This window comes from Vitis vinifera, chromosome 6, assembly GCF_030704535.1.
Source record: "Vitis vinifera cultivar Pinot Noir 40024 chromosome 6, ASM3070453v1".
Lineage (NCBI taxonomy): Eukaryota > Viridiplantae > Streptophyta > Magnoliopsida > Vitales > Vitaceae > Vitis > Vitis vinifera.
The window spans coordinates 23,282,596-23,310,489 of NC_081810.1; the positions used below are offsets into that span (position 1 = coordinate 23,282,596).

Consider the following 27,894-nt stretch of genomic DNA (forward strand, 5'->3'; position numbering starts at 1 on the left):
AAAATTGGGAAAATCAACGAAATATATTTCACCGATATTTGATTGGCGGATGATTTTTTAGTGAAAATATTGAGCATGGTAGCACAAACATGTGGGGAGGAAGGCAAGCAAAAAATTGCCAAATGGCAATTTTTTCAAAAAGGGCCTATTGTTTTAAACATTTACCCATGTTTTTATAATTATTATTTTCCGATTTATCTTTTATTTTATTAAATTTATATCACCCTTTTATTTTATATTATTCTTTTATTTTTATTTATTTTTTCATATGTATCTTATTAATCATATTTTAAAAAATGATTACCACTTCACTTTAATTTTTTTTTATATTTATGCTTCCAATTTTATTTAATTTTTAATATTTTTATTTTAAAATATTAAAAATATAAATTTATTCAAAATTTGATAAAATATAAAAAATTTAATGAAGTTCTAATATTTTATAAATTAAAATTAATTTGGTAAGATAAATTATTAATATAATTTTTAATAATTTTAATTATTTAAATAAATTCATATTAATAGTAAAAAAATTGTCATCATAAATTTGTAATAAAATTTGAGAAATTAAATTTTAAGTAAAATATTTTATGTAAATTGATTTAATTTTTTATTTAAAAGGTAATAAAACATGTTTTAATAAAATTAGTTTTCAATTTTTAAAATAAATAAATATAAATATATTAAAATAATTGAAGTTAATTTTTTCTTAAAAATTTTGATAAATATTATCTTTAATTATATCAATTAAAATTATAAAATAATTTTAACATGTGTATTTTTATTTATTTTTATGGGACAATTGTCTTTTGAACTTAGCTGAGCCCAAAAATTAAGATTTAACCCGTAAAAGTTGCATAATTGATGAGGATGATATAGAATATGAAAAGACCAATACACCATTCAAAACTATTTTCTACCATAATATTTGAGAAACTTTTCATCTTAATTTTTTTAATAATTATTTTGAAAATTTATTACTTTTAGAAAACTAATTTTTTTCAAATATACCATTTAAAAAAAATAAATTTGAGATATTTTCAGTTATTTTTTATATACACAATTTTAAAAATATATATTTTCTAAGATGTTTGATTTTTAAATAATAATAATTTATTTTTATTTTTTTTGGAGAATGATGTATTTTTTTCCAAATCACTAAATTATATTAAATTTTATTAAGGTTTGCAATAAAAATAAAATAAAATTAATGTTTTTCTACTCTTTTTTTTTTTTTTTCATAATCAATAAATATTATTTTTGAAAAGATAAAAATTTCATATCATTCTTCTTAATTTTCACATTTTTTTTAGATCTTGGACTTAAATAGTGAACTTATATGAACCAAATCTTAATTTTTGGGCTCAATCATGTGTAAAACACAATTGTTCCTATTTTTATCTATTTTTTAAAAATTATTTTAATAAAATTTTAATAATTTTTTATTTTATTAATATTTTTGTTATTAATATTTATAATATATTCATAAAATTTAAATTTTACTATATTCATATTTTTATTTAATTACACTTATAAAAAATGATTGAGGAGAACGAGAAGGACCGCCAACTTTGACAATAGACTGACATTATTCCAACAACTCGACAAAAAACACCAACTTTGTCAAATTTCGGTGTCTTAAATTCAGAGGAAAAAAAAAAAAAAACAGCAATGTGGGTGTTGGTGTGTTAGGAGGTGAAAAAAAGCATGTAGAAAATGGTGAGAATAAGAAGAAATGAAATGCATGTCAACACGTACGAATGCTAAATAATTATCATGCCGATGTACAGCGCATTACGTCTCTCTGTACACGCGCCAATCTAGGGTTTCATCTTTCATCTCAATTTCAATCTCATTCTCAATCTAAGTCTCCTTGAATATCGAGTGAGTGTTGATCCCCTCTAACCTTCGAATTTTGTGTTCGCTCATTTGTTTGCTCTGATTTTTCGTTTCTTTCCTCAAACCCTAGGGTTTTGGTACACCTACGGTTTCGGGCTCGGTTGAGCTTCAATTCTTGCGATTGCGGCACTGGATTTTTTTTTTTTTTTGCCCTTTGTTTGGGTACTGGGAAAGTTGAGGGAAAGTAAAGAAAAGAAAATGATGGGGTTTTGAATTGCTGGTTTAGTCGTTGTGTAACTTGTGTTGGGTGGAGGTTTCGGTTTCCTCCGGAGATTCCCGTTTTCTGCGGCGACCTGACGGGGATTGTCCATTGTGGTAGTTGTCCTGTTGTTGCATTATTTATTTGTTTGTTTTTAAAGCTGGGTTTACCCTTTTTTTTGTTTCTTTTTTCGTTTCAGTTTCTTAGTAGCCAAACAAGGTATTATGCATTGATGGTCGCCAGTTTTTAGTTGCTTGATGGTAATGATTTTTGTATAGTTATCTGGATTTTATCTCAATTGTAAGATTTGATGTGTGACGAACACTTTAAGAAATCAAATAATAGATGCAGCTTTTTGGGGCATGCTTGGGTGGTTTGTTGATAGAGAATTCACTAAATTATGGATCACTTTGCAATGGCAGGAAGTGAGCGGCTTCAGCTGATTCTGGGAAGATCTGACTAATTTGGACAGGTTTGGGAGCTTTAATTAGAGTGGCAATGGCCAGGAGCTTTAAGTGAAAGCAGAATGGTAAGTTCTGGGAATAATTCAAATCGAGGGAGTTCTATGTTGCCAGCGGATATGCCACCATTGCCCCATTGTCTGCCATTAGAGCCGATTACATTAGGTAATCCGAAATATACCCGATCAGGAGAGTTGAGAAAAGTTCTTGGAGTTTCTCTCGGAAGTACATCAGAGGATCACTCATTTGGAGTTGCTCACTCTAAGCCTTCTCCTCCCGTGGCAACAGAGGAGCTAAAACATTTTAAAGAAAGCATCATAGATACCCGTAAAAAGGCCAGGTAATTGCTATATGTTGTATTACAATTAAAGCATCACAGTTTATGGCACAGTTTGTATGGTAGACATGAAGCACATTGCATATGTTTTTAGAGAAATACACAATGGTAATATTTGGCTCTTAGAGAGAATGATGCAACATTCTTTCTGGGAACAAAACTGGGAGGATGGTCATTCATTTATGTGTTACATATCCCAACATTTTTTATATAAACTTGTTATTAGGTCATTATGCTATTTATATTCAAATTTTTTTTTCCATACCTTTGTACTTTAGTGAAATGTTCCTTTCAATTATTATTTCCTGCTCATGTTGAAAATGTAAATTTGAATTTAGACTGGAAAACCAAGGATGTAGGAACATGTAGTTAACTGCCAATAAGCATTCATGACCTTTGAGCCACGGTGTTCAATTGAAAATATGATGTCTTTTCCTCAGGGATAGAGTAAAAACGTTTCGGGACTCCATATTCAAATTGGATAAGTATAGGGAGGCGCTAGGCTCAAAAAAGCGTCAACGAACTGATCTAAGTGAAAGATCAGGTGGAGCAAACTTGTTGAAGGTGGGAAGTCAAATTTCTAGGAACTCTCATGATATTGCAACTCAAAGGTTGGAGGAGCGAACTAAGAATGTTGTCTTGAACAAGCGTGTTCGCACATCAGTGGCAGATGCACGGGTTCGTATTTTAAAATTTATTTCATGATATGATCTTTATTAGTGATTTAGTAACATCTTTATCCTGTTGAGTAATCTGTACAGGGTTTCATGACAAACAGAGTGCTAGTGTTTACATTTTTTATTTTTATTTTATTTTTATCTTTTTTGTATTGATTGTACTGGTTGTTTTGGCTGACACACGGGATGAAGACACAACTTGGTGCATTCTTAAGAGTACTCCATAATGTGAACAATTTCTCAAAATAAGGTTTATCAACCATGCTTCTTTAAAAGTCCCAAATGCTCTTGAATATGTTCTAGTTAGGTGCAGGTTTGGAATTTGACATTGAATTGATACAAAACTTGGATAGAGAATGAGACATCATATATGAAAATCTTGTAAAACATTTTCTAAATCTTTTATTTAATTGGATTAAGAAGAATGCTGATATTCCGTTCATGCTTTTGTGCCCTTTAGTTAGGTGTTGTTAATATAATGAATCCTTGGCCATCAGGAAAAAAAAGTCTTTAATTTAATTGGATTAAAAAGAATGCTGATATTCTGTGCATGCTTTCGTGCCCTTTAGTTAGGCGTTGTTAATATAATGAATCCTTGCCTATCAAGAGAAAAAAGAAGAGAAATGTTGAATCAAGGATTCACCAGACTTCCAAATTAACATCTACTAACATGATAGACGTGATATGGCTGAAGGTTGGGCTGATAAATCAAATTGAGTTGAAACCATTCTGGAAAATGATCCTTATTTTGGAAAAGCATGGTAAAAAATTACCCTTAATATCACTTTGAAACTGCTCTAGTTGTCCAGATAAATGCTGGGAATATAAGTACTGGAATTAATTAAAACAGGCCAACCTTGAAAGATGAAAAAGGCATGGTCATGTAAAGTTGGCTGGAAATTTGGTGTCTTAAACAAACATTGTAATTTAAGCACAATAAAATTCAATATTTATACAGTACCATTTAGTGGATTGAAATGGATGAAAAAGCAGTAGAAGTTGTGGATATTCAAGCAAGAGAGATGGATGACATCTAATAAGGGTGTTTCTATTCTCCAGTGTGTTCACAACATACTGGGTTCAAGAACGAAAGATATTTATCCAGTGATATAGAAACAAAGGTTAGAAAGTTGGCACTTCAAGCCAGTCAAGAAACTGGGATTGAGTGGTTATTTAGTGCACAATAACTGGCAGTAATAATAGTAAGTTGATGATATGTTTAAAAATACTGCTTCTTTGGACTTATTTTAGTGTATTTGGAAGGAGCCAAAGGAACCAAATGGAAAATCTTCAATTGACTGGAGCTGTCAGTTTTAGTTTTGAAAGATCTGTTCCTTGTATCTTTGTTTTCATGGTCCAGGGAATCTCTTGGTGAGGGTAGCTTTTCATGAGGACAAAAATCCTTTTAGTCTGGCTGTTGGGCTGGGGCCCTTAGCTTCACTTTTCTTTTAGTTTTTTGGGTGCTCTTTGTGTACTTCATTTGTACATTTGAACTAGGGTTCACTGCCTACACACTCATAAATGCAAAGGCGTGCAAATACTGACACACAAAATATTTTGCTTATAAGAAAAAATAACGTGTTGTGAAATTCATACATTTTTTTTTTAAATTTGACAGAAACCATAGAATTGATCTATGAGAAGCAAATCATAGGAAACTATATATTGCCAAAAGATAATATCCATATTTTTCCAGAGTACAATAGTGGTGAAGGGTGTCCATTTTACTGTATATTGTCTGCATATTATGAATCTTTTTGAGGTGCTAGTTTCAAAATGGTGAAATTTTTCAGAAAAGAAGAAAAAAGAATGGGTAAGTTTGTTGTTCAGAAGAAAATTGCATTGTCAGGAAATGTCGGGTGTCAAATCTATGTTCTTGAGCAGAAGTCGTATATTGTGCAGTGAATATTTTTGGATCCTTCCTTTCTGGACATGATTTGCTTAAGCATGGGGTTGCTTGGTGGAAAAAGTTTGGTAATTGCTTGGGTTTCGAAGAGTTGGGAAAGGTGACTCTGGAATTTTCTATCCATCAGCAGTTTTGGGAGTGGTCTGTAGATTTGGGAAATTATGGAGGAGTTGCAATCAATTGGGAGGAGTTTCAAAAGTATTGGGGTATCGTTGTGAACTCTTTGGGAGTCCGTTCACGTCTGTTTAGGTGGTTTTATGTCAAAATAGTGGTTGGGGATAGAAGTAAGGTATTCATTAAATTCCTGGGAGTAGTTGTAGTCTCATAGGCATGATAGTAGTTTGATGAAAAGATGGAAAACATAAGGGCTGGTGGTTGGATCTTGAGTTTTCAGGTTCTGCCAGTTTTATTCTGGCGTCTAAACTGAAAGCTTTGAAGTTGTACTTGAAAAGCTGGACTAAAGAGGTATTTGACAATGTTTCATTAAGGAAGGAGGAGGCCTTTAATCAGCTAGGTTTCTGGGTTGTGAAGGAGAGGGAAGGTGTTTTGTCTACTGTTGAGGCAATAGCAAGGAAAACTGTGAGGGAGGATTACCAAAAATGGGCTTTGATGGAAGATGTGTTTTGGAGACAAAAATCAAGAGAAATTTGGCTTAAGGAGGGTGATAGAAACTCTTAAGTTTTTTCATAAGATGACAAATGGTCACAACAGAAAAAACTTCCTTGCTAAGATCAAAGTGAATGGGGGGAGTGGCTTTTTGAAGATAGAGAAATAAAAGAGGGGGTGGTTGGTGCTTTTAAAACCCTTCTCTCTAAAGATGGGGATTAGAGGCAAAGAATTGATGCTTTCTCCTTTGAGGCGTTGGAGGAGATTGAGGCTAGGAAGTTAGAGGAGGTTTTCTCAGAGGATGAGGTGTTTGGTGCATTGTCGGAGTTGAATGGTGACAAATCTCTAGGCTTGAATGGATTTTCAATGGCCTTTTGGCATTTTAGTTGGGAGTTTGTGAAAATCGAAGTGTTGAATTTTTTTAATGAGTTCCATGAGCATGGTAGGTTTGTTAGAAGCCTAAATGCAACTTTTTGGGTGTTGATCCCTAAGACAAAAGGAGTAGATGATCTTAAGGATTTTAGGCCTATAAGTTTGGTAGGAGGCCTTTATAAGTTGTTGGAAAAAGTGTTGGCCAATAGACTTAAGAAAGTGGTGGGTAAAGTGGTTTTAAAGTTTCAGAGTGCCTTTGTGGAGGGAGGACAAATTTTGGATGCGGTGTTGATGGCAAATGAGGCAGTTGATTCAATGCTAAAAAAGAGAGATTGTGGGTTGTTGTGGAAACTCAACATTGAGAAGGCTTATGATCACATGAACTAGGGCTTTTTGTTAGCAATTCTTAGCAAGCTAGGGCTTGGGAAAAAATGGATAGAATGGAATTAAGTGGTGTATCTCTTCAACTAGTTTCTTTGTTTTAGTTAATGGTTCCCCTATGGGATTTTTCTAAAGCTCTAAGGGATTGAGACAAGGGGACCATCTATCCCCTACCTGTTTGTGATTGCTATGGAGGCTTTCAGTAGTTTGCTTTTGAAAGAAAGCCTAGGATGATGGTTTTATTTTGGGTTTTAATGTTGGGGAAAGAGGGGGTGGGGGTGAGGAAATCTCTCAACTCCTTTCTACTGATGACACTATTGTTTTCTATGGGGCCTCTCAGGAGCAAGTCACTAATTTATGTTGGCTTCTCATGTGGTTCGAAGCCATTTCGGGGTTGAAGATAAATTTGGAAAAGAGCAAGATGATCCTAGTGGGGAAGAAGATAATTTGGAAGAGTTGGCTTGTGAAATTGGTTGTAAGGTGGGAAACTTGTTGACTTCTTACCTAGGGCTAGGGCTTCCCTTGGGGGCCTTGTACGAGTCTGTGGTGGTTTAGGGTGAGGTAAAAGAGCAGTTTCGCAAGAGGCTTTTGTTATGGAAGAGATGATACCTCTCAAAAGGGGGAAAACTCACATTCTTTGTAGTACTCTAGTCAGTTTACCAATCTATTGTATGTCTTTGTTCCCCATCCTAAGAATAGTAAGGCTAAGATTAGAGAAGACTCAAAGGGATTTTTTATAAGGAGGATGGACCTTAAAGAACAAAATATACTTAGTGAAGTGGTAAACCGTTTGTAAAGCCAAATCAAAGGAGGCTTAGGTGTTCGTTCTTTTGTTTTTTGCTAAATAAGATCCTTCTTTGTAAGCGATGTTGGCGTTACTCTAATAAAAGAGATTCGTTGCTGAAGAAAATCACAAGGGGAAAGTTTAGGGAGAAAGAGAGGGGAAGTCAGGTGTGGTGAGAGATTCCTATGGGGTTGGGGTTTGGAAAGCGATAGGAAAGCAATGGGACGTTGCTTCATTTAAAACAAAGGTTTCCTTTGCAATGGGTAGTGAGAGTAGGGTGTAGTTTTGGAAAGATAGGTGGTGTAGTGAGGAGCCCTTATGTGAGACTTCCCGTCCTTGTTTGCCTCATCTAATTCGAAAGAGGAATTGGTAGTTGACTTTTAGGAGCAGAGAGGCGAAGGATGAAATTGGTATTTTTGTTTTGTTAGGAATCTAAATGATTGGGAGTTGGTTGTCATGTAGTGGTTCTTGTATAAATTCCAAGGATAGATAGTGAAGAGGGGGTAGGATATAGTTTGGAAGGGAGATAGCAAAAAGGTATTCTCTGTAAAAGAGCTTTATTCTCTTTTAGAGAAAGATTGTGCCATCCTATTCCCTTTAAAAATTATTTGGAACTCGTAGATTCCTTCTAAGGTGAGTTTCTTCACTTGGGAGGCTTGCTGGGGCAAGGGGTTGACTTTGGATGAGCTTCAAAGAATAGGGTGGACATTGGTCAACAAGTGAGCTGTGTGCAAAGAGGAGTCAAAGTCCATTGATCATAATCTCCTACATTGTGATAAGGCAAGGATATTATTGCAGTTGGTATTCTCCATTTTTTGTATTCAATGGGGTTATCCTTGAGTTGATTAGGGAGATTCTACTTGGGTGGCACGACTCTTTTGTATGTGGAAGGAATTTTAAGGCTTGGAGAGCTACTCCTTTATGTATTTTTTGGACTATCAGAAAGGAGCGAAATCAGAGATGTTTTGAAAGTGAGGAATTGTCAGGGCAAAGACTAAAAAACTTTTTTCTTAATAATTTCTCACTGTGGGTTAATGTGTACATAGGCAGAGGCTATATGCCTTTGGTTGACTTCATAGATTGGCCTTTGTTGAGGGAGGGAGTATTTTTGTGTCCCTTCTTTTTTGCTTATCTTTTGGTGCTCATTGTATACGACTCATATACCTTTGTGTGCCTTTTGCGTTATTTAATATATTCTCTTATTTATAAAAAAAAAAAAAAAAAAAGTTGTTCTGATAATCTGCACCATCGTTTTGGGTGTACCTTTTTGTACTTAGTTACCTAAAGGACTACCATTTGGACCATTTTGTTGAAGGAGAGAAAACTAAAGAAATGCCTGATTTAATGCCTGGTTTTCTGTAAGTGTAGTCTCGCAGAATAAAGTCTATATTCAATCTTTTTGTTTTCAAAAACATGAGAGTGAGTTGACATTTCTTTTTATTATGCATGATGAAGTTGAATTGTATACCTACAACTACATACACGCACCCAAGAGAAAGTGTTTGCTCTTGTAGTCTTTAGTTTCTGGACTAGAGGTCTAATTCTAAATTGAACTTCTACTTCTACTTCTCCTAAATGTTTGAATATTTATTATTCCAATACCATTAATAGTATTTTCTGTTTCCTTATTAATTTTTTTTTCCCAATCTACCAATTCATTTAAATTAGGGAAAATATTTGTGTTCCAATCTCTGATTGAACACTTACATTTTAGCCTTTTTTGGTATACTTTTTCTGCATAAATGCTTTCTATAATGAACATTCAAGTATTTTTCTTTGACTAGTTTAAGATTTGGTTTCCTGTTCTAAACCTATCAGCCAGAGGGTAGGGCCATGATCATTTCAAGACAGCAGATGGTCAAGGAAAAGGATCGAGATTTGCTCAAGGCTGGTGTTGGGGCCTCTGTTCAGATTGAAGAAAAGGTCAACAGACTGCCTGCTGGAGGTGAAGGATGGGATAAAAAAATGAAAAGAAAGCGTTCTGTAGGAGCTGTAGTTAGTCGAGTCCTAAATGGTGATCGAGATACAAAACGAGCTATACATCCAAGGCTGAATGCTGAATCTAAGTTGCGATCTGGTGATGCTCATAGTTTCAGGTAATTTCTATATTTCTATTAAGAAGTAATTTCTGATTTATGATTCTTTGGTTGGTTGATGGTTTCTATCTGCTGTGGTTTTGTCTAATGACACTATTAGGTGACAGGAGGGTTTCTTGATTCCTTGTAAGGTTGTTTGGAGATATTTCTAGTGTGGACAACATTGATTTCTCAAATTTTAAATTTATTTGTGGAATGGCAGGCTGTTTCAACTTTCAAAAGCTGCCTTTCACAAATAACTTGCTGGTGTATTGTTGTGGTTATTATTATTACATCACCGGAGGACTGCTACTACTACTAGTATAAAATTAGTATACTACTACCACTAGTACATTCAATTAAAAAGTGGATTAGGGACAGGACAACTGATGACCTATGTTATTAAACATGTTTCTGTCCTAAAACATAGGACATTGGGATGTTCTTTTTTTACTAGAGGTGTCGGTCAGCCAACCAGGTTGCAGATTGATTGGTAAAAGAGTTGAGCCTCTATTCTGGTTTGGAGTGGTGGGGAGTCATTCTAAAGAGAGAAAAATGCACCTTATGAACTGCAGAACAGTGTGTGAAGATAAGAGGAATGATGGCTTGGGAATTAGAAAGTTTGTTGTTCTTAACAAAGCCTTGTTAGGCAAATTATTGTGGAGATATGCTCATGAGTGTGATAGCCCATGGAGGAAGATAATCCAAGGCAAATATCCGGTTGGGTTGGGGGGGGGGGGGGGGGGGCGCGGGGGTTGGTGTACTTTAGAGGTGAGAATCTTTCATGGGTTTATGGAAAGCAATTAGAAGAGGATGGAAGGAATTTGACCATAGGACCTCTATTTTGGTTAGGAGTGGCCTCAAAGCCAAATTCTAGTTGGATAGATGGACAGGTGAGTGCCATCTAAACGAGGTGTTTCCTCAATTGTTCAAGATTGCCTTTAATATGAATGCCAACTACTGATATGAATGCAACAGTTGGGTGGCAATTGAGGGAGAAGGCTCTTGGTCCCTCTTATTCAGAAGACATTTTCAAGACTAGGAGTTTAGAGTTGTGATGCAATTCTTAAAACTCATCCACAAGGTGAGAGTGCTAGAGTCTCTTCAATAACTCCTTACATGATGAGAATCAAGCCTATTCACTGTGAAAGAAATTTGGGACACTTGTGCCACTACGAGAGTTTGGTTTTTTGCTTGGGAGGCTACATGGGGGACAATCCTAACCATTGATGTTCTTATGAGGAGAGGATGGCTGATGACCAATAGATGCTGTCTTTGTAAAGCTAATGAGGAGTCAACAATCCTTATCCCTTGCAAAAGAATAAAAAAGATGCATGGCATGTTAGCAATCTTTGGGTTTTAGTGGGTATTTACAAAATCTATGAAAGAGCTCCTTTTGAGTAGGAAGGCGAAAGGCATGGGCAAGTGGTGGAGGGAGGTGTGAATTATGGCCCCTCTTGTTTGTTTTGGTGTGTGCGGCGGGAAAGAAATAAAGGGATCTTTGATGGGGTAGAGTTCTATTGAGAAAGAAGAGGGTGGAGAAAATATGACATTGCATTTTCATTGATGATGATGAATATTTATATACAAATACATTTAAGTTCTACTGCAATTCAAACTCTATTTCCTATTCTAATTCAAACTCATAGTAGACTTCTACTATTAGTCTAAAGGATCATATATTATAGCTTTAACACTATCGTATAACACCCTAAGTTGAACAACTTGTAGCAATTTGCTTCCTTTTGTGTAGATATTGTATGCTTTGATCTCAAGATTTAAGCAACTTTAAAACGCATTTACATCGTTAAGAATGAGCCCACTATATATAAAGCATTAGAAACTTCTCTCTAATCAATTTAGAATCTCACAATAATAATATTTGTAATGACTTGTTTCCTTCTATGCAGACATTGTCCATTTGGCCTAAGGTTAGCATGACTTTAAAACATGTATATATTGTTAACATGAGGCTGCTACATATAAAGATCTGATTGGGAGAGAAATTTTTGACACTTCATATCTAGTAACGACTTTAAAACATGTATATATTGTTAACATGATGCCGCTACATATAAAGATCCGATTGGGAGAGAAATTGTTGACACTTTATATCTAGTAATCTCTTCTTAATTGTTTTTGCGCATTTTAAATTTGTGTGAGCCTTAGCATCACATGGGCTCAAGGATATAACTACACATTGGGAGCAAATCATTGTATTTTTTTTATTTTTTATTTTATTTTATGACATCTCTCATCGGCTTAGGGGAGAAGGTCCTAGCACTTTATATGTAGTGAAACCTTCTAAACCATGCAAACACATTTTAAAGTGATGCAAGTTTTAGGCTCAAAACGAACAATATTTATGCAACGAGAGAACATGTTATTGATCTTCAATTGATGAGTCATGAACCTTTAAAGAAAATTCAAAGTGAAGACAAAACTCATCTCAATCACACACAAATTCAGATTGCAATGTCACAATCACTTGGTTATCTTTCTCAAATTCTCTTTCAAGGATTTCTCAAATGAATTCTAGAGAATTCTCCACTAAGTGTGTTTCTCAAATGACCTAGGATTTATAGGAGAGGATAGATCACGATCAACTCATACTCGTGTAGAACTGGTAGGGGTTAATAACCATTAAGATTGGTCTTCAGACCTATTCAGCTGGTAACACCTGGTCTAAATATTTTTTGCATTGAGATATTAACAAATATTAATAGACAAAAGTTTAACAAATAAAGTTATTTGTTTTAAGTGATTCAACTACCCTTTGTAGTCATTAGCACTTATTATTCTAAAAAAAGAATCTATTGATTTTATTTTGAAAACTTAAATCTTTTAATAAGTCCTTTTATCTTCTCCAACTTATTTTTATCTCATACTATGTTCTCCACTTCTCTTTTAATTCTTCCTCTTTACATGCTTATACCAATTTTTTCAAAATCAAAACTCTACTTTCTCTGTACTAAATCTAACGAATCAAATTCTATCAAGTTCGTATATATAAATAGATAAATGATATTATTGTATATGATATAATAAATACCTAATTGAAATTTTTTGCCTAAGGCTTCATTTCTTGTTGAGCTGCCCCTGGTTGCCTCGAGTCCGTTAAGTATATATTTTATAGTTGATAAGGAAGTTTTGTATGTATGGGGAAGAAGAAATTATGGTAAATAGCTTGACTGTTTATTTTGGTGCTTAGTAATGAAAGGAATAGAAGAATCATCGTTAATTTGGAGTGATTGAAAATGGCAATTTTTTCTATGAGCCTTTTGTTTGTATGGTCACGGAGATCTATTGGGAATGGGAGACTATCATTTGTTGATTTCGTTAATTTTTCATGTAAGGAATCATTTTTGACTTACTGTTATATAGATAGATAGACAGATGGATGGACAAATCCATGGTATTAGGCCCACTTTTATGGTGCTGCTGCTGCTATAAAAATAGGTGTTAAGGAGTTAGGATTCAATTAAAAGGTCAGGAAGGATATGTCAACTTAAGTCATCTGAAAGGTTTTTCTTTTTCCTTTTTTCCTTTTTTTTTCTGGTTTTTTTTTTAATTTTTTTAATATAGAATATGACCCCGATCAGAAGACAGAAATTAGATCAGCATAAATGCCTAAGTCTCACATCAAAATAGGGGGGAAATGCCTATCTCAAAATATGTGAACTTGTGAAAATATTCTTCAGGATCTACTAATTCTCTGTTGATATCAGAAGGTAAAATGAAAAGAGGAAAAAAAATAGGAAGCCAATGGTAAATTCTCTAGAAGCAGCTCCTTTATGCCGACCCTTTGGAAGGAGAGAAATCGAAGAGCCTTTGAAGATTCAAACTTGACAGACCATGCTATTTTTCACTCCTTCATGTACATGTTTTTGGAGTGGGTGTACATTTAGGGTCTAGCACTTTGTCTTTATTTCACTATATTGATTGGTTGGGCTGTATGTGAGGTGAGGGTGTTGTTTTTTGTGAATCCCTTCCCTTTTTTGGCCTTGTGTGTATACTTTAGGTGTGTTTTAGGTGCTTTTAATACAATTGCTTTTACCTCTAAAGAAAAAAAAAAAAAATTATCTGGTTTGGTTTGCTAGAGAAAATACAAAAATAAATAATAAACTGAAATGTTTATTTGTTTAATTTTGGCTATCAAATTTAAAAAACAAAAAAGTTTTAAAAAAGAAAAGGTCACTAGATATGATTTTTGAAATTGTTTTAAAATTTTTAATTGGAAATCATAAAATGTGGAATTAACACTTACACATCATTGGTATCTTTTCTCTCTTTTTTTTTTTTAATCTGCAATATTAGCGTCTCACCTATGAACATTGAAAAATAGCCAAAAATTATTAAATAATTGCATTTGTTTTTTTTTTTTTAATTTCATGTGTAGTTACCAAACATGTTTTTGTTTTTAAAAAGAGGAAACAGAATTAGAACTACTAAATATGTTGATATTTATATGACATAAACATATAATTGGAAAATATTTATGTTTTCAATTTTTAAAATTTGTAAAAAACAAGAATTGCATCCAAATGGCACCTAAATATTGTAAGAAATTTTAGTACACAAACAAGACTACGGTATTGCCAAAGAAAGTAATACATAAACAATATTTATTTCGATGCAACATGGAGCAAATGTAGTGTATATTTATATTAACATAATTCTTATGTTATAATGTAGCGAGAAGCCTTAAGGCTGTAATTTTCCAAATTTTTCACATTGCCTGAGATATGAATGACTCAATATGGCTAACTTGGTGGATGGGAGGAAGAAGGCTTGCATTGGAGGAATTTTTTTTTTTTTGACACTTGTTATGAGCAATGTTTTCACTGTTTACCATTTGTATAGGGATGGGCAACTCTAAATAGATGTTACATGTGCAAATCTGATTTAGAGATGGTAGGTCATCTGCTTTTTCTCGTTCCTCTTCTGCTTCGAAGTTATGATGTTCTTTGTATGCTGCTTTTGAGGTTCCTTGATTTCATGGTCAATCTTTTTTCAAGGATGGGGGTGGGGGTTTTGGGGGTTGACTACTGCTTGTATGTTTGGACAATTACAGTTAGCATTATCTGATCAATTTGGAATGATTGTAGTTCAAGGATTTTTGAGGGATCTCATCGCCCTTTCAAAAGTGGCTTCTTTTTCCTTCTTGTTTATTTTTGAGGGTTTCGTGATCCGAGAAGTACAGTACCATTTCTCCTTTTTCCTGATTTTATGGATATGCTGTCCTCCTAAATTGATTTTTCTTTTTACATCTTGTCTGTGCTAAGGGCATTGCCCAATTCAATGGAGCTTAGAGCAAAAGTAGGAGTGAGAATGGGAATGAAAGAGCAGCATGCTCCCAAATTCTATGAGCAGGACCACTGCCAGGCTGTGCATGGGGGTGTGATTTATTTGCATATGGATGTGACTGAAAAGAACTATTATGAGAGAATATACTTTGTAATTCCAGAACAAAATACGAAGTTAGCTATTATGTGGGTGAATCACAAATAATTAAGTCACTGTGGGGTCAATGTGTGAAATATGAAAGAATAAGGTTATATAAGATACATGATATAAAATGATTTTTACCCTTCTCATAAAAAAATAAAAAAAACGAAAGATCTTTGCTCTTTTAACCATCATTTCATTAAGAGACAGTGAGAGGTTTGTAGGGCGCCGCCACCTCTACAAGGTGAACCCAAATGACTGCAGACCATTGTACTTCCCACATAACTTCTTTTTCTTTTTGTCATTTCTCTACTTCGATGTGTATAGTGCCAATCAGATGTTAGATAAGAAGATAATTCATCAGCAATCTTTGATGGATATTGTAGTATTGTCATGATAATATTGACATAGGGGTGCAGCTCCGCTTTCAATTGGTGCTTATTAATATTCTCTTTTTGCCGATCAATAATAATAATAATAATAATTACCCTAAGACAGTTTTTTGTGGTCAATCTATTTATTTATTTATTTCTGAAGGCTAGAATTTTCTTCTATTTGAGGTTCTTCTGGATGGATCTGATTCTATGTTAGTTTATTATTGATGTGCTTGAAATTTTTTTTTTCATAATTTATTGATTGATTTTAAATGAATGGATTTACTTTTCCTTTTTGTTTGTATTTATTGCTTCATGCCATAAAATTCTATTCATATTTCCCTTTTTTTCCCTCCACAATTCCTTGAAATGTAAAATTTGATACAGATTTTAGTCATTAAAGATGTATGATATTATATGTATTGGAAAAGGATCCCTATTGGAAAAAGGATCCCTGAACTTGGGTTTAGTCATTTCAACAACTATCGTTATTATATATATATAGATTTGTGGAGGCAGGGGCCAGCTGGGGTTAGGGAAGGGCTGGGAGTGTGGGAGGTGGGTGTGCTTACTTATGTTTATGTGGATTAGTTGTTTCTCTTATATGTAGTAGTATATGAAAGCCAAATTAATGTGCCCTTGCACATAATATATTATCATTTGCAGTGCTATCTGAGGCATGAAAACCAGCATGGCCAGGCTTATTTAAGCTAGAAGGATTTGCTTGAGGTTGGGGCTTGATTCATTTGTATTATGCTTGATTCTCACATCCTTAAAAAAAATAGCAACATTCTTCCAGAGCATCTTTTTAATTCTAAAGTTGAATGATTTTTAGTCCACCCTGGAATGCCCATACTTAGGTATCGGTATGAGGAAGGGTTTTTCTTGGATATGCATCTTCTACCTTTTTGTTGTGTTCTCTATTTTTCTTTTTCTAATTTGTTTCACTTTTCTATGGCTAATAATGGATGAAAACTTAAATTGCACTTTCTTGCCTGAATTATGAGAATTTTGGTTGTGCTATTAACACCTTTTTTTTTTCTTGATTTATATTCTAGGGGAATTAGGTTGCTTCCATGATAATTATTAGACAGTTTCTTATATTTATTATGCATGATTCTCCATCACTAAGGGCCCTTTTGGGATTTGTTTGGGTAAAAATGCTTTTTGCCAATAGCATTTTTGCTAATAACAAACTCTTCTATCAGAAACACTTTTATAAAGAATCATTTAGTTTTTGGATTATAAACCAAAGAAGGCTTTTAATAGTGATTTTGAAAATGTATTACAGAACCAAAAAGTGATTTTTGGAAGTAGCACCTATTAAGTGCTAGTCCTAGAATTACTTCAAGTGATTCTCTAAATTTTTAATGTGATTTTTGGAACTTTGCTATAAGCCCTTTTTTTTTTTTGTAAGAGAAACACTTCCAAGAATTAAGAACTGCTTCTAATCATCTCAGAATCACTCTCAAACATACTCTAAATAAACAAAATTTTTAATGTGCTTCTACTTGTCTTCTTTTACAGATCTAGATCTTCTCCTGGTGTTAGTGGAATGAACAAGTCAGAGGATTCTTCTGAGCCTGCTAGTTCTAATGCTTGTACTGTTCGTAGGAATGAGCTTGACAGTGTCCCTCTTCCAAGGGAACGTACAACTGCAATGGAGCAGAGAATTGTTGCCAAAGGAAACAATAAGTATGTATTCACTTCCTCACATTTTTTCATTCTTAAGTTTCTAGTCGAGTTGCAGAACCAGTAGGTTTTTCCCCCTTTTATAATGGAAGATCATAAAGTATGCACATCTAATTGCCTTGAAAATCTACATATTTTACTTATTTTTTGTTGCATAAGGCTATTGATCAATTAGTTGCAGGCCGAATATTCATGAAGACAACCCTGGAGGCAGTCCTAGTAGAGTGATAAAAGGGAAGATTTCGAGAGCACCACGAACAGGTTCTGTCATGATGGCTGACTCATCTCCTGATGTTCACTCTTCATCTGGAGCTCTTGAAGGTTGGGAACAGCCTAGCATAACCAAAGTCTCTCTTTTGGGAGTGGTAAACAACCAGAAACGCCCGTTGTCTACAGCTTCATCTTCTCAACCCATGGCACAGTGGGTTGGCCAGAGACCACATAAAATTTCACGAACGAGAAGAGCAAGTCTTGTATCTCCTGTCTCAAATCATGATGAAGCTCAGGTTTCATCTCAAGGCTTTGTAACTTCCGATTTTAGTGCTAAGATTTCTTCCAATGGAACCATTGGGGCAATAATTTCTAGTGGTGTAGATAATAATATCCCAAAGTTTAAAATAGAGCTTGAGAATGTTTCATCTCCGGTTGGATTATCTGAAAGTGAAGAATCAGGAGCTGGGGGAAACAAGTTAAAAGAGAAAGGAAATGATAGCAGTGAGAATGCAGTGGATGCAGTTCACAAAGTCGGGTCTTTTATATTGCCTACTAGAAAGAATAAAATCATCATTAGAGAAGAAGTCGGAAGTGGTATGCAGAAACAAGGAAGGAGTGGAAGGGGTTCATCCTTATCCAAGCCAAACATTCCTCCAATGAGGGAGAAGTTAGAGAACCGGCCAACAGAAAAGCCACTTCAGACCATGAGGCCTGGTTCTGATAAGAATAAGAGGTGTTGGAACCTTTTCTCTTTAGGGATGAGAGAAGTTAGAAGTTTACTTGTTTTGTTATGACACTTGTAATTTCATTGTTTGTATTCTTGACTTCAGTAAATCAGGCCGCCCACCTTCAAAAAAGTTGACAGATCGGAAGACTTTTACTCGTGCTGGGCAGGTGTTGAACACTGGTTCCTCAGATTTCACAGGTAAATTAAATTAATCCATGAAACTTTGCTTGCATGTTTGGAGTTACAGTTCTCACTATTTTATAAGTGTCTCAAACTCTTTGAAAAGTTTTGCAGACTTTAGGATACAATGTATAGGACAGACCTATTTTAACCTTTTTGTGCTGTCAAACAGATTAATCTGTACCTACTCGAATATGTGATAGAATTATCCTGTAGTTTAGGCTTTTTGAGGTTAGTGTGTCAAATCCTCGTGTGTATATTCGTGTTGCATTGCTACAATGCCTTCAAAGAGGCTTCTGTTTGATATTTTTTTTCTTTTTTATTTGTTTATTTTTTTTATCATGAATTTTGGGATCCATTGCATTTTATGTTCATGTTTCTTTATAATGCATGCGATTTTGTTTTATTTTGGTCATTTGTTCTGTATAAATCAAGAACAAAATAGCTGAAATGAATTAGACAAACTTGAACAAATTTCCTTGTCAAATATTTCTTCAGAACAATCTCTATGAATAAGAGTTGGCAACACCATTTTTTCAGGTGAATCAGATGATGACTATGAAGACTTATTAGCAGCTGCCAAAGCTGCCAATAACACTAGCAGTATGCATCTGAAACCCACCTTTCTTTTCCTTTCTCCTTTGCACCATGAAATCCATATCTTTTCTTTCATATTTATCATAAATTAATGCCTTTACTTTTTTCTTCTACAGATATGGCTTGTTCTAGTCCATTCTGGAAGAAAATGGAATCTTTTTTTGCTTCTGTCAGCTTGGAAGACGTTTCCTACCTGAAGCAGCAGGTAGTTACTATGATATACGAATATGTTAACTATTTTATGAATACCTTTAGATAGAGGCTTATGAGCATGATCAGAGACATGGATATGTTTTCCTAATATGTCTTTGGATCCAGCTAAGGCTTGCAGAGGAGCTTGATGGGAGTCTTTCTCAGATGTTTGGCCTGGAATTTGATGTTTTGGTATTAAATTGTGTTAAGCTTCAATAACTTTCTTTTTTTAATCTATTTTAGCTTCTTGCTGACATCTTCTTTTTGATAAGACGAGGGACTCTGGTGATAGACAAGGAAGCCTCTCAAATCAAGAATCATCTAAGGCTGATGCTTCATGTGGAACATTCGACATGGGATGGAGGTTGGACAAGGTTACTCCCATGTACCACAGAGTTCTCTCTGCTTTGATTGAAGAGGATGAAAGTGAAGAACTTTATCACCACAGTGAAGGAAAAAATCTATCTTTTCAATATGCAAGTGATGATTCTCACTGTGGGTCATGTAACCATTTTGACGGTGAACTTAAAGATAGGGATAGGGTGGAATTCGAGGTTGAATCCAAAGAGGATTCTCAGAGTCAGAAAAGTTCTTTTTTGGACAGATACTCTTCTGATCGGAGTGTTGCATCTAACACAATTAGGAATCAAAGCCTGTCCAATTCTTTATATAACAATGAGCAGTCACAAGGAGATGATGGCTTATCGCATTCAGATGTGGGGTTTATTGGTGATATTTGTCAGAATGATCTGGGTACACCGCATCCTAGGCAAATAAATAATTCTGGCATTTCTTCTTTTGACTGCCAATATCAGCTAATGTGTCTGGATGACAGGCTTCTGCTGGAGCTACAGAGTATTGGCTTATATCCAGAGACAATGGTAGACTTTTAATCCACACACTGATCTATCATATAGATTTCATGTATGACTCCCATGGCAGGACTACTTGTGAAGTTGTAACTATGATTATGTTGTTTTCTTTTTTGCCTTTGCTTCAGCCTGATTTAGCTGAGGGAGAGGAAGGGATTAATCAAGAGATTGTGACACTTAAGGAGAAACTGTATCAACAGGTAGCAGCAGATGCATTTTCTGGTTTACTCATTTGATTTTGCAGTATTTAAGCATAAGATGCTGAAGTTCTACATGGATTTGCTTTCTTACCTCTTCCTCTTATTTTTTTCTCTGGGAAGAGTTGTTCTGTCTCAAAGAAATTGTGCTTTTTAGTTTTGAATGCCTTTCTACCTCTGTTTATCATCTTTTAGGATACTTACTATGTTCTTTCATATTGTTTTCCTGATTATTTGATAGGTTGGGAAAAAGAAGACGAATATGGGGCAAATTGATAAAGCTGTTCAAAATGGGAGTGATTTCGAAAGAAGGTAAAATTCACTATGATTTGGATGTGTAACTGATATTCAACTTTCTAACTTGTTGGATAATAACAATGCAATTTAATTTGCAGGGATATTGAACAGGTTGCAATGAATCAACTTGTTGAGATGGCTTACAGAAAACGACTGGTACTTGTTCTATTCTTTTGTCAACTCAGCTTACTTTCAAATCAGCTACTTATCATGTGCTTGTTAATTCATAACATATAGAGATTTGATATTGCTTCCGTATCTCCCTTTATTAAATTCACATGTGGTCTTTCTTTGATAATAAAACAGTCCATTTAGCATGTTGTGGATTTCAAACATGTGATTGTGTATTGGCATATGATTAATGTACTTTGGCACAATAATGTGTTAGGACACAGTAACTTTTCAAAAATCTAGACTTGAGAATACCTGTGTTTTTTCCAGTGATTGTAATAATTATTGCATAAAATGCAGAATATATGTGGCCATTTGTAAATGTTTACAGGATATCAAAATAAGTAGACAAAAAAATTAATGTGGACACACTTTTAAGCATCCAAATTGGCAATCGGAGGTTCTGATATTCTTATGCTAAGTGTTGTCAGGAAGAATGTTGTGTATAAAAGGTTGAAAATGTTTAGAGTCGAGGGGCTGCTTTTGTATACTCTTTGTATACCTAGAGGACACTAGTTTGGTGTTTCCTCTTTCATTTTATTATACTTCTCTTTACTTATCAAAAAAAAAAAAAGGTTGAAAATGTTAACTATGATCAGGTTGTTTCTTAAATATAATATTTTTTTTCCTCAAAATTGATTGTTTACCTACCAAACTCTCATATCCATTTTTTACCCCTGATATAATAAGCAGACAGTTCTTCTATTCGCGTACCCTTTTGGTTTTTACCTGGAAATTAAACTTATTTGGATAGTTGTAGTCTTTTGGCTTAAGGGCAAATAAATTTTCTATACTCTTATCTAGTGACACTAGTCAACCTTAATTATTAATGCACTAGAATGCAGTTGTACTGCTTTATTGATTTTTAATGGTAAATATAATAAACTATACTGAATTGAAGTAAGAGAAATAACTCATTGTGTCAATTATTTTAAGTATAATATGGAAATTCCAAGTGATGACCATATATTTTTTAATTTGGTTCAGCAACATATTTATTTATGTATTCAGAGCTCTGTGATATTATTTTGTGTTATAAACAGAGTTAAGCTCTAATTGATCACATTTATTTACGATTGGAAGCTGATTTATGATTGGAAACTGACTTTTGTAAGTTTTGTGCTTCTAACATTTGGTATTAATTGCTTCTTCACACCTGCTGCTGGAGCATGATGTGCCAAAATTTTGAAATTGTCCCACTGAGTAACGGCACTAAAAGGCTTCCTTTAAAGATCTGACAAATAGAATGAAGAACATTGTCTATGTTCTATTGTGCTGTGGAAGCTGTCCAAATACCATTTATGAACCTATCCAAAAAAATACCATTTATAAACTTTTTATAAAAGCAAAGTGTTACTGCTATAATGATCTTTTATTAGGAACAAAGACAATGAAATAGAAAATAGATATTCGAATCATGTTAAGTTGGAGAAATTTTGAAAAATAGTGGCATATTCTTGTTGGCTGGTCTGTTCAAAAATGCATTATAGTGTGTATATATAAGAATAAGAGATGCACTTTGACTTTGGGTTGCACACAATGTCTCAGTACAATACTAGGGCTGGCAGTTTTCACTTGAACCTGCCAACCTGCTTGGATAAATGGTTTTGCATCTAAATCTCAGTGGGCAAGCTTCTGGGTTTGTTTCTAATTATAAATTTATTTTCATCGGAGAGGTTTGGATTTGGTTTTTTTTTTTTTTTTTTGGCTCTCATTAGAAGGGGTTTAGGGAGAGAGGAAGCTGCTGGATGGGTGGAAGATAGGAAGATTCCTGTGAGCAGGGGTAAAGGGTTTCTGCTAGAAATGGCATTGATTCCAATGGATGTGGAGCCTGTTTCAGCTGTTTGAGGATCAAGATTGCAGGAGAGGAGCTGGAGGTGACAGATCAGGGTGATGCTTCAGAGCAGATGCTCAATACAGTAACGGGCTTAAGTAAAATTTTGAAGGACAAAAGAATGTGTTTTGGAATAGGGGATGCAAAGCTTCAACAAATAGAAGCTTCCTGGAGAAGTTTCAAATGAACACTCAGCTAACTTGTGCCAAACTATTTACGAACTCAAGTATAGTGAGGTTATGAACTTCACCTTCCGTCTAGACCATATAAGCAATGATTTAAAAAATATATATATATATATATATATATATTTTTACAAACCAAATTGACCGCTTCACTCCTATTACACTCTATTCAAATGGTTCAAAACAAACATAAGTGATACTTCTCTTACTGAATGAGAGAACCCACAGCACAACAAACAGGAAGAATACTAAAGACCGCATATTAGAAGCCCAATTATAGTGGATGAGGATGTGCTCTTCTGATTCTTAACTATACTCCAACCTCTCTTCATAAGTTGGTTGATTATAAGAATTCTCTCTCATGCAGCCTTCCACACAAGAAATAACTAATTTAGAGGGCGTTGTCAAAATTCGAATCTCCTTAATCTGGAAAGATGACACCATGTGAGGTAACAAAGGCTTGTAATAAGACTTGACTAGGAACATCCATGTTTTGTGATCTTCCAAACCAACTTATCCACAATTTCAATGTTTATAAAAACAAGGTTCAAATTCTGAGACAAGGCCTCTTCCAAGACCAACTTTCAATCCATGAAATCCTGGTGAGGAGCCTTCTTGTTAGAGGTTTTTGGTATCCTGTTGATTTTGGAACTTTTTAGGTCTTTACAGGTGTCTATGGGCTTTAGAGAGATGGTAGGGGAGGACCCTTTTGGAGTAATTTGGGTGCAATAAGGGGTTTCAGGAAGATCTTTAGTGTATTGAAAGGGTTTTAAAATGGTTGTGTAAAAATGGTTTTGTATCCTAAGTTGAGTAGCAACTATTTGAGGATTTCTTCAGCTATGAGAAGATTTTTTGACAACCTGCAGGACATCCCTGTTCAGGGAGGAGCAGTCGCATGTGTTGGTGGGTTGGGGCCAAATTGATATGTTTTTGCAATTAAGAGCATCATATTGAGCCTGGCTGTCTATTTTGTGACCACCTTTGTAATGCTAGTGTAGGGGTTGGGAGGAGGAAGACTAATTTAGTCAATTTGGCAATGGTTTTGTTTGTTCTTTAAATGTATTAGCATGGTCTGGGATTATAAGCCAAATATTCTTAATAAATATTTGATAGGAAACAGCCAAAAAACCGAGTTTTAGTCCAATGTTTGGCATGGGAAGGTCATGCTTGAAAGATTGCTTTTCATATCTCCAGAATTGAAGTCAACAAAGAAACCTTGGGAAGCTAATTATATTAGTTTAGGGGAATGAAGCTTCCAATGAGGATCCTTGACAGGGTTTTGAAGATTGGGATTTGGAGTGGGTGGATTAATTTTTGGAAAGCACTTTCTCAATTTTGGTTAGAGTGGCAAGGGATCAGCTGATATGGAAACTAAGTATTTCCCAGTTAAATCTTATTGTAAGCTGCTATCAGGGGTCAATATCTTCCCGTCATTGATGGTTAAGATTTCAACACTCAATCCAAGTCAAGTTTTGGGTGGCAGCATAGGGGAAGATCCTAACCATTCCCCTGATGTGAAGGGGATGAATCCTTGTGAATTGGTACCACATTTTTAGCCTGTGTACGTTGCTACTTCCACCTTCAGTTTGTGTAGATAGTCATGTTTTTTATGGAGCAGGATACTTTCCTACATTTTTATCCACTTTTTCTATATTTTGGAAGGATTTATTGTCCTCCTTTGTACTATCAGTTCATTGCAGTGAAAAAAAAAACCTATAAGAAAAACAAAATCAGTTCATTGCAGTGAATTTGTTGTTTCTAATCGGAGATTGGTGTAGCATGTGAAATCCAAGTAAGGAGATGGCTAATCATTTTTTAGGGGTTGCATGTTTTTTGCCTTTATTCAGTGTCTATGGAGGGAGAATAATTGTAGGATTTGTGAAGGAATGGCATTTCCAGAGTTGAGCTTGATCCTTGTTTTTTTCTTTGAGGAAGTTTATCCTTTGTGGAGTTCATTATATAGGATGGAGGAGGCCTAAGGCCCTTGGTATTGTTTCACTCCCTTTCTGCTATTGTTGTTTGAATATTTCTCATGTGCTAGGTGGCCCCTCTTTGTTTAGGTGTTTTCTACTTTTTTTTTTTTTTTTTCTATTTTCCTATAAAAAGTTGATCTTACTTTTAATAATTATTACAAAGGAAATATCATTTTGAAGTGAAGGGCTTTGGTTCAAAGTATATACATGTATGTTTCTGACCAATCTGTCAATCATCTAAAAGATTCAAGGGCTAAACTTTTGCTTGAATATATAAATACTCACATTATAGTTCAGTAGTTATTATAATAGAGAACTAAAAACCTTAACATTGAATCAGAGGGCTTTTGCTTTAATTATTGGGAAATTGTGGGCATTGTGAGCTTAGAAGTTGTTATCATTGTTTCCTGAAATTTCACTAGTTCTGTGTTGGTTCTGAAATTTGGCGCCCTCAAATACCAATTTGTGTACTTTGTATAAACAGCAATGGTAGGATTCTTACAGTGCTTCAGCTCAATAGAAGAGGCTTGGTTGTTTCTAACCATTTTGCATCTTATCATCCATTGCTGGTTTGTGTTCTCCAATTGATCTTTTATCTGTTCTTGATTTAGAGTATTTTGGGTGTTCCTGAAATCATTAGGTAATTTTCAGAGCTAGTGTAACAAGGTGTGGCTTAAGGGGAAAAAATGGTTTGGGACCTCTCTCCATCTGCTACTGTTTGGAGTATCTGGAAAACCAAAAACCCAACTTCATTGCGTTGACCATCTTATAGATTCTTCTCTTGTTAGATGCACCCTTGATTGATATGATGATAAAACATAGAAATAACTCTATTCATTCATTTCCATGTTGAACTTTGCATTTTACATTTTTTGGACTTCTTATAGTCTGAACTTGTTTCTATTGTGTTCATCAAATGTTTCTCCCATACAGGAGTTATTTTGCTTCTTAGTGGTTTCATTTAAGAAATTAACTGACATTGTCCCTTAGTTTGAGACATGAATCTATGATAAACTTTACTCATGGGTAGTTGTATTCCTTATGTATTCTGTTTCTATGCATAATCCTAGTACATTATTCTTTGTTTGACCTTTAAAAAGTCATAGTATGCACAATGCGTTGCATATTTTTTCCCCATGAAACTCATTACCAAATGTATATTTTGCAACATTTCTTGATGTTTTTGTTGTTGTTTTAACATTTGTTTCAGTATCATTTATGGGAGAATCTTTGTCACTACAAAATGAAAACAGCTTTGGAAGTTTCATCTTTTCAAACTTGCATACACCTTAGTGGTGGGCATGGCATTTCATAAACCAATGCCTCTTGTATGGTCTCTCTCTTTCTCTCTCTCTCTCTCCCTCTCTCAGCTTAATACCAGAGTGAGAGCATCTACAAGTTGAGCTGCTTATGAGGGGGTCTAACTCAAACAGACTTGATTCTCTAGAGTGAGTATGCACGCATTCAGCTGCTCATGAGGGGTTCTGTCTCTGAAACGTGCTCTTTCATGGGGTGTTCTCTCTCTAAGGCATTCTTTTTTTTTCTTCATCAACTTCCACTCTCTTCATCCCTCTACTTGTTGCTTCTTTGTGAACTCCCTCCCTCTCTTTCTGGACTTGAACCTGAACCTCTCACAGGGAGTGAGAGCATCCATCAGTTGCCATGGGGCCTGCTTTCTTTTTTTCTCTGAAACATGCTTGTTTTGTTTTTGTGAACTTCTTGTGCAAGGGGTTGCTCTCTCTGCCCTCCTGATCAATCAACTTCTACATTTATTGGGTATCTACATTCAATGTTCATTTAACTATGTGCTGATGTGGTTTACTGGTGAAATCTGTAATATGTTGATGCTGTACAATATTGAGTTCCTGGTTGTGCCAAAAAAAGTAATGTTTCCTGTTGTATTCTAGTAGTGGATTGTTTTTTATTGGATGTGTGGAGTGAACCAACACATTTCATTAGTTGTAAACCATTAAATTTTCTTTCAATCAAATTTCACAGGCTTGCCGGGGGAGCAGTGCTTCAAAAAGTATGATGCGCAAGGTCTCAAAACAAGTTGCCATGGCTTTTGTTAAGCGCACTCTTGCTAGATGTCGGAAATTTGAAGATACGGGAAGGAGTTGCTTTAGTGAGCCTGCACTGCAAGATATCATTTTCTCAGTTCCGTCATGCAACAGTGATGCAAAATCCGCTGATTGTGTTGGCTCAGGAACTGCTAGCAATACATACAATGAAGCTTGTAACCATCAACCAGAAGCATTGGGATCTGGTATGTCAACACAAATCTGTCTTTGGTATGATATATATTGATATAGATATATATAACTTACAAGCATTTTATTCATTCCGAGCTAATGTCTTAGATTTGGGTTCCCATTTGTAGTCACAGGTGCTGTTTCAAGCAATCTTGAGAGACAGGATTCTCACAGTGATAATCTTGAGAGAGATTCTTCACATGTTGTTCAAGCTATAACTCATTCGAGTGGACAAGTTTTTCTCAGGGCAAAGAAGAGGGAAATGCTGCTTGATAATGTTGTTGGCAGCACTGTCCCCAGTGGAGTGAAGGGAAAGAGTAGTGAGAGGGACAATTCTGTATCTGGAGCTGGTCGCTCTTCATTGGGCAGCTCTAGGAGTGAGCGCAAAACAAAAAAGCCCAAGGAAAAGACAAACGGGCTTCACGGCAGTTCTGCAGAAGCAGGGCATACTTCATCTCCATCTGTTGGTGGGTTCAGTCAATCAGCCGCTAATGCTAGCAAAAAAGTAAGCAGAGAAGCTGGGTTGGTTTCTCCTGGAAACAATCCCCAGGGTTCATCCAAAGAGGCAGAGGAACCCATTGATTTTTCAAACTTGCAGCTACATGAATTAGATTTAGAACTTAGTGTATCCAATGACCTTGGTGGGCATCAAGATCTCGGTTCTTGGCTAAACTTTGATGAAGACGGCCTGCAAGATCATGATTCCGTGGGTCTTGAAATACCGATGGATGACCTCACAGATCTAAATATGATCATGTAGAGGCTATCTTTCATTCACCCCTGTTCATTTTGGTAGTTAAAATCCTGGAAGTGTGGTTAAGACGGAAGCAATTAGTTAAAGCTGAGGCATGGGGATAGAAACTTGTAATTTTGATTCATTTTTTCTACTGCATATCTCTTCTCAAAGATGGTGTGACCACCTACTCCTGGTTTGTTTATATAATCTGACAAACTCGCTCCTAATGCTGGAAACCTTAATTCTTTTTTCCACAA

At 35.0% G+C, this 27,894-nt stretch overlaps 1 protein-coding gene across 12 annotated transcripts; it reads left to right on the plus strand.

The window, feature by feature from the left end:
- The first annotated feature begins 1,627 nt into the window (after window positions 1–1,627).
- LOC100243326 (uncharacterized) lies at window positions 1,628–27,894 on the plus strand. 12 transcript variants are annotated; one of them, XM_010653590.3, is made up of 17 exons: window positions 1,666–2,214; window positions 2,298–2,358; window positions 2,521–2,899; window positions 3,337–3,574; window positions 9,441–9,718; window positions 17,047–17,214; window positions 17,387–18,157; window positions 18,255–18,349; window positions 18,872–18,934; window positions 19,045–19,133; window positions 19,247–19,312; window positions 19,393–20,001; window positions 20,121–20,192; window positions 20,431–20,501; window positions 20,585–20,642; window positions 26,648–26,915; window positions 27,030–27,894. In XM_010653590.3, exons 3-17 carry the CDS (start codon window positions 2,625–2,627, stop codon window positions 27,659–27,661), a joined length of 3,753 nt encoding a protein of 1,250 aa, XP_010651892.1. In that variant the 5' UTR covers window positions 1,666–2,214; window positions 2,298–2,358; window positions 2,521–2,624; the 3' UTR covers window positions 27,662–27,894. The 12 variants fall into 12 exon arrangements, with proteins under 12 accessions (XP_010651894.1, XP_019076173.1, XP_059593640.1 ...); XM_059737654.1 differs by having other exon boundaries at window positions 17,393–18,157; XM_019220627.2 differs by lacking the exon at window positions 2,298–2,358 and having other exon boundaries at window positions 1,666–1,884; window positions 1,970–2,214.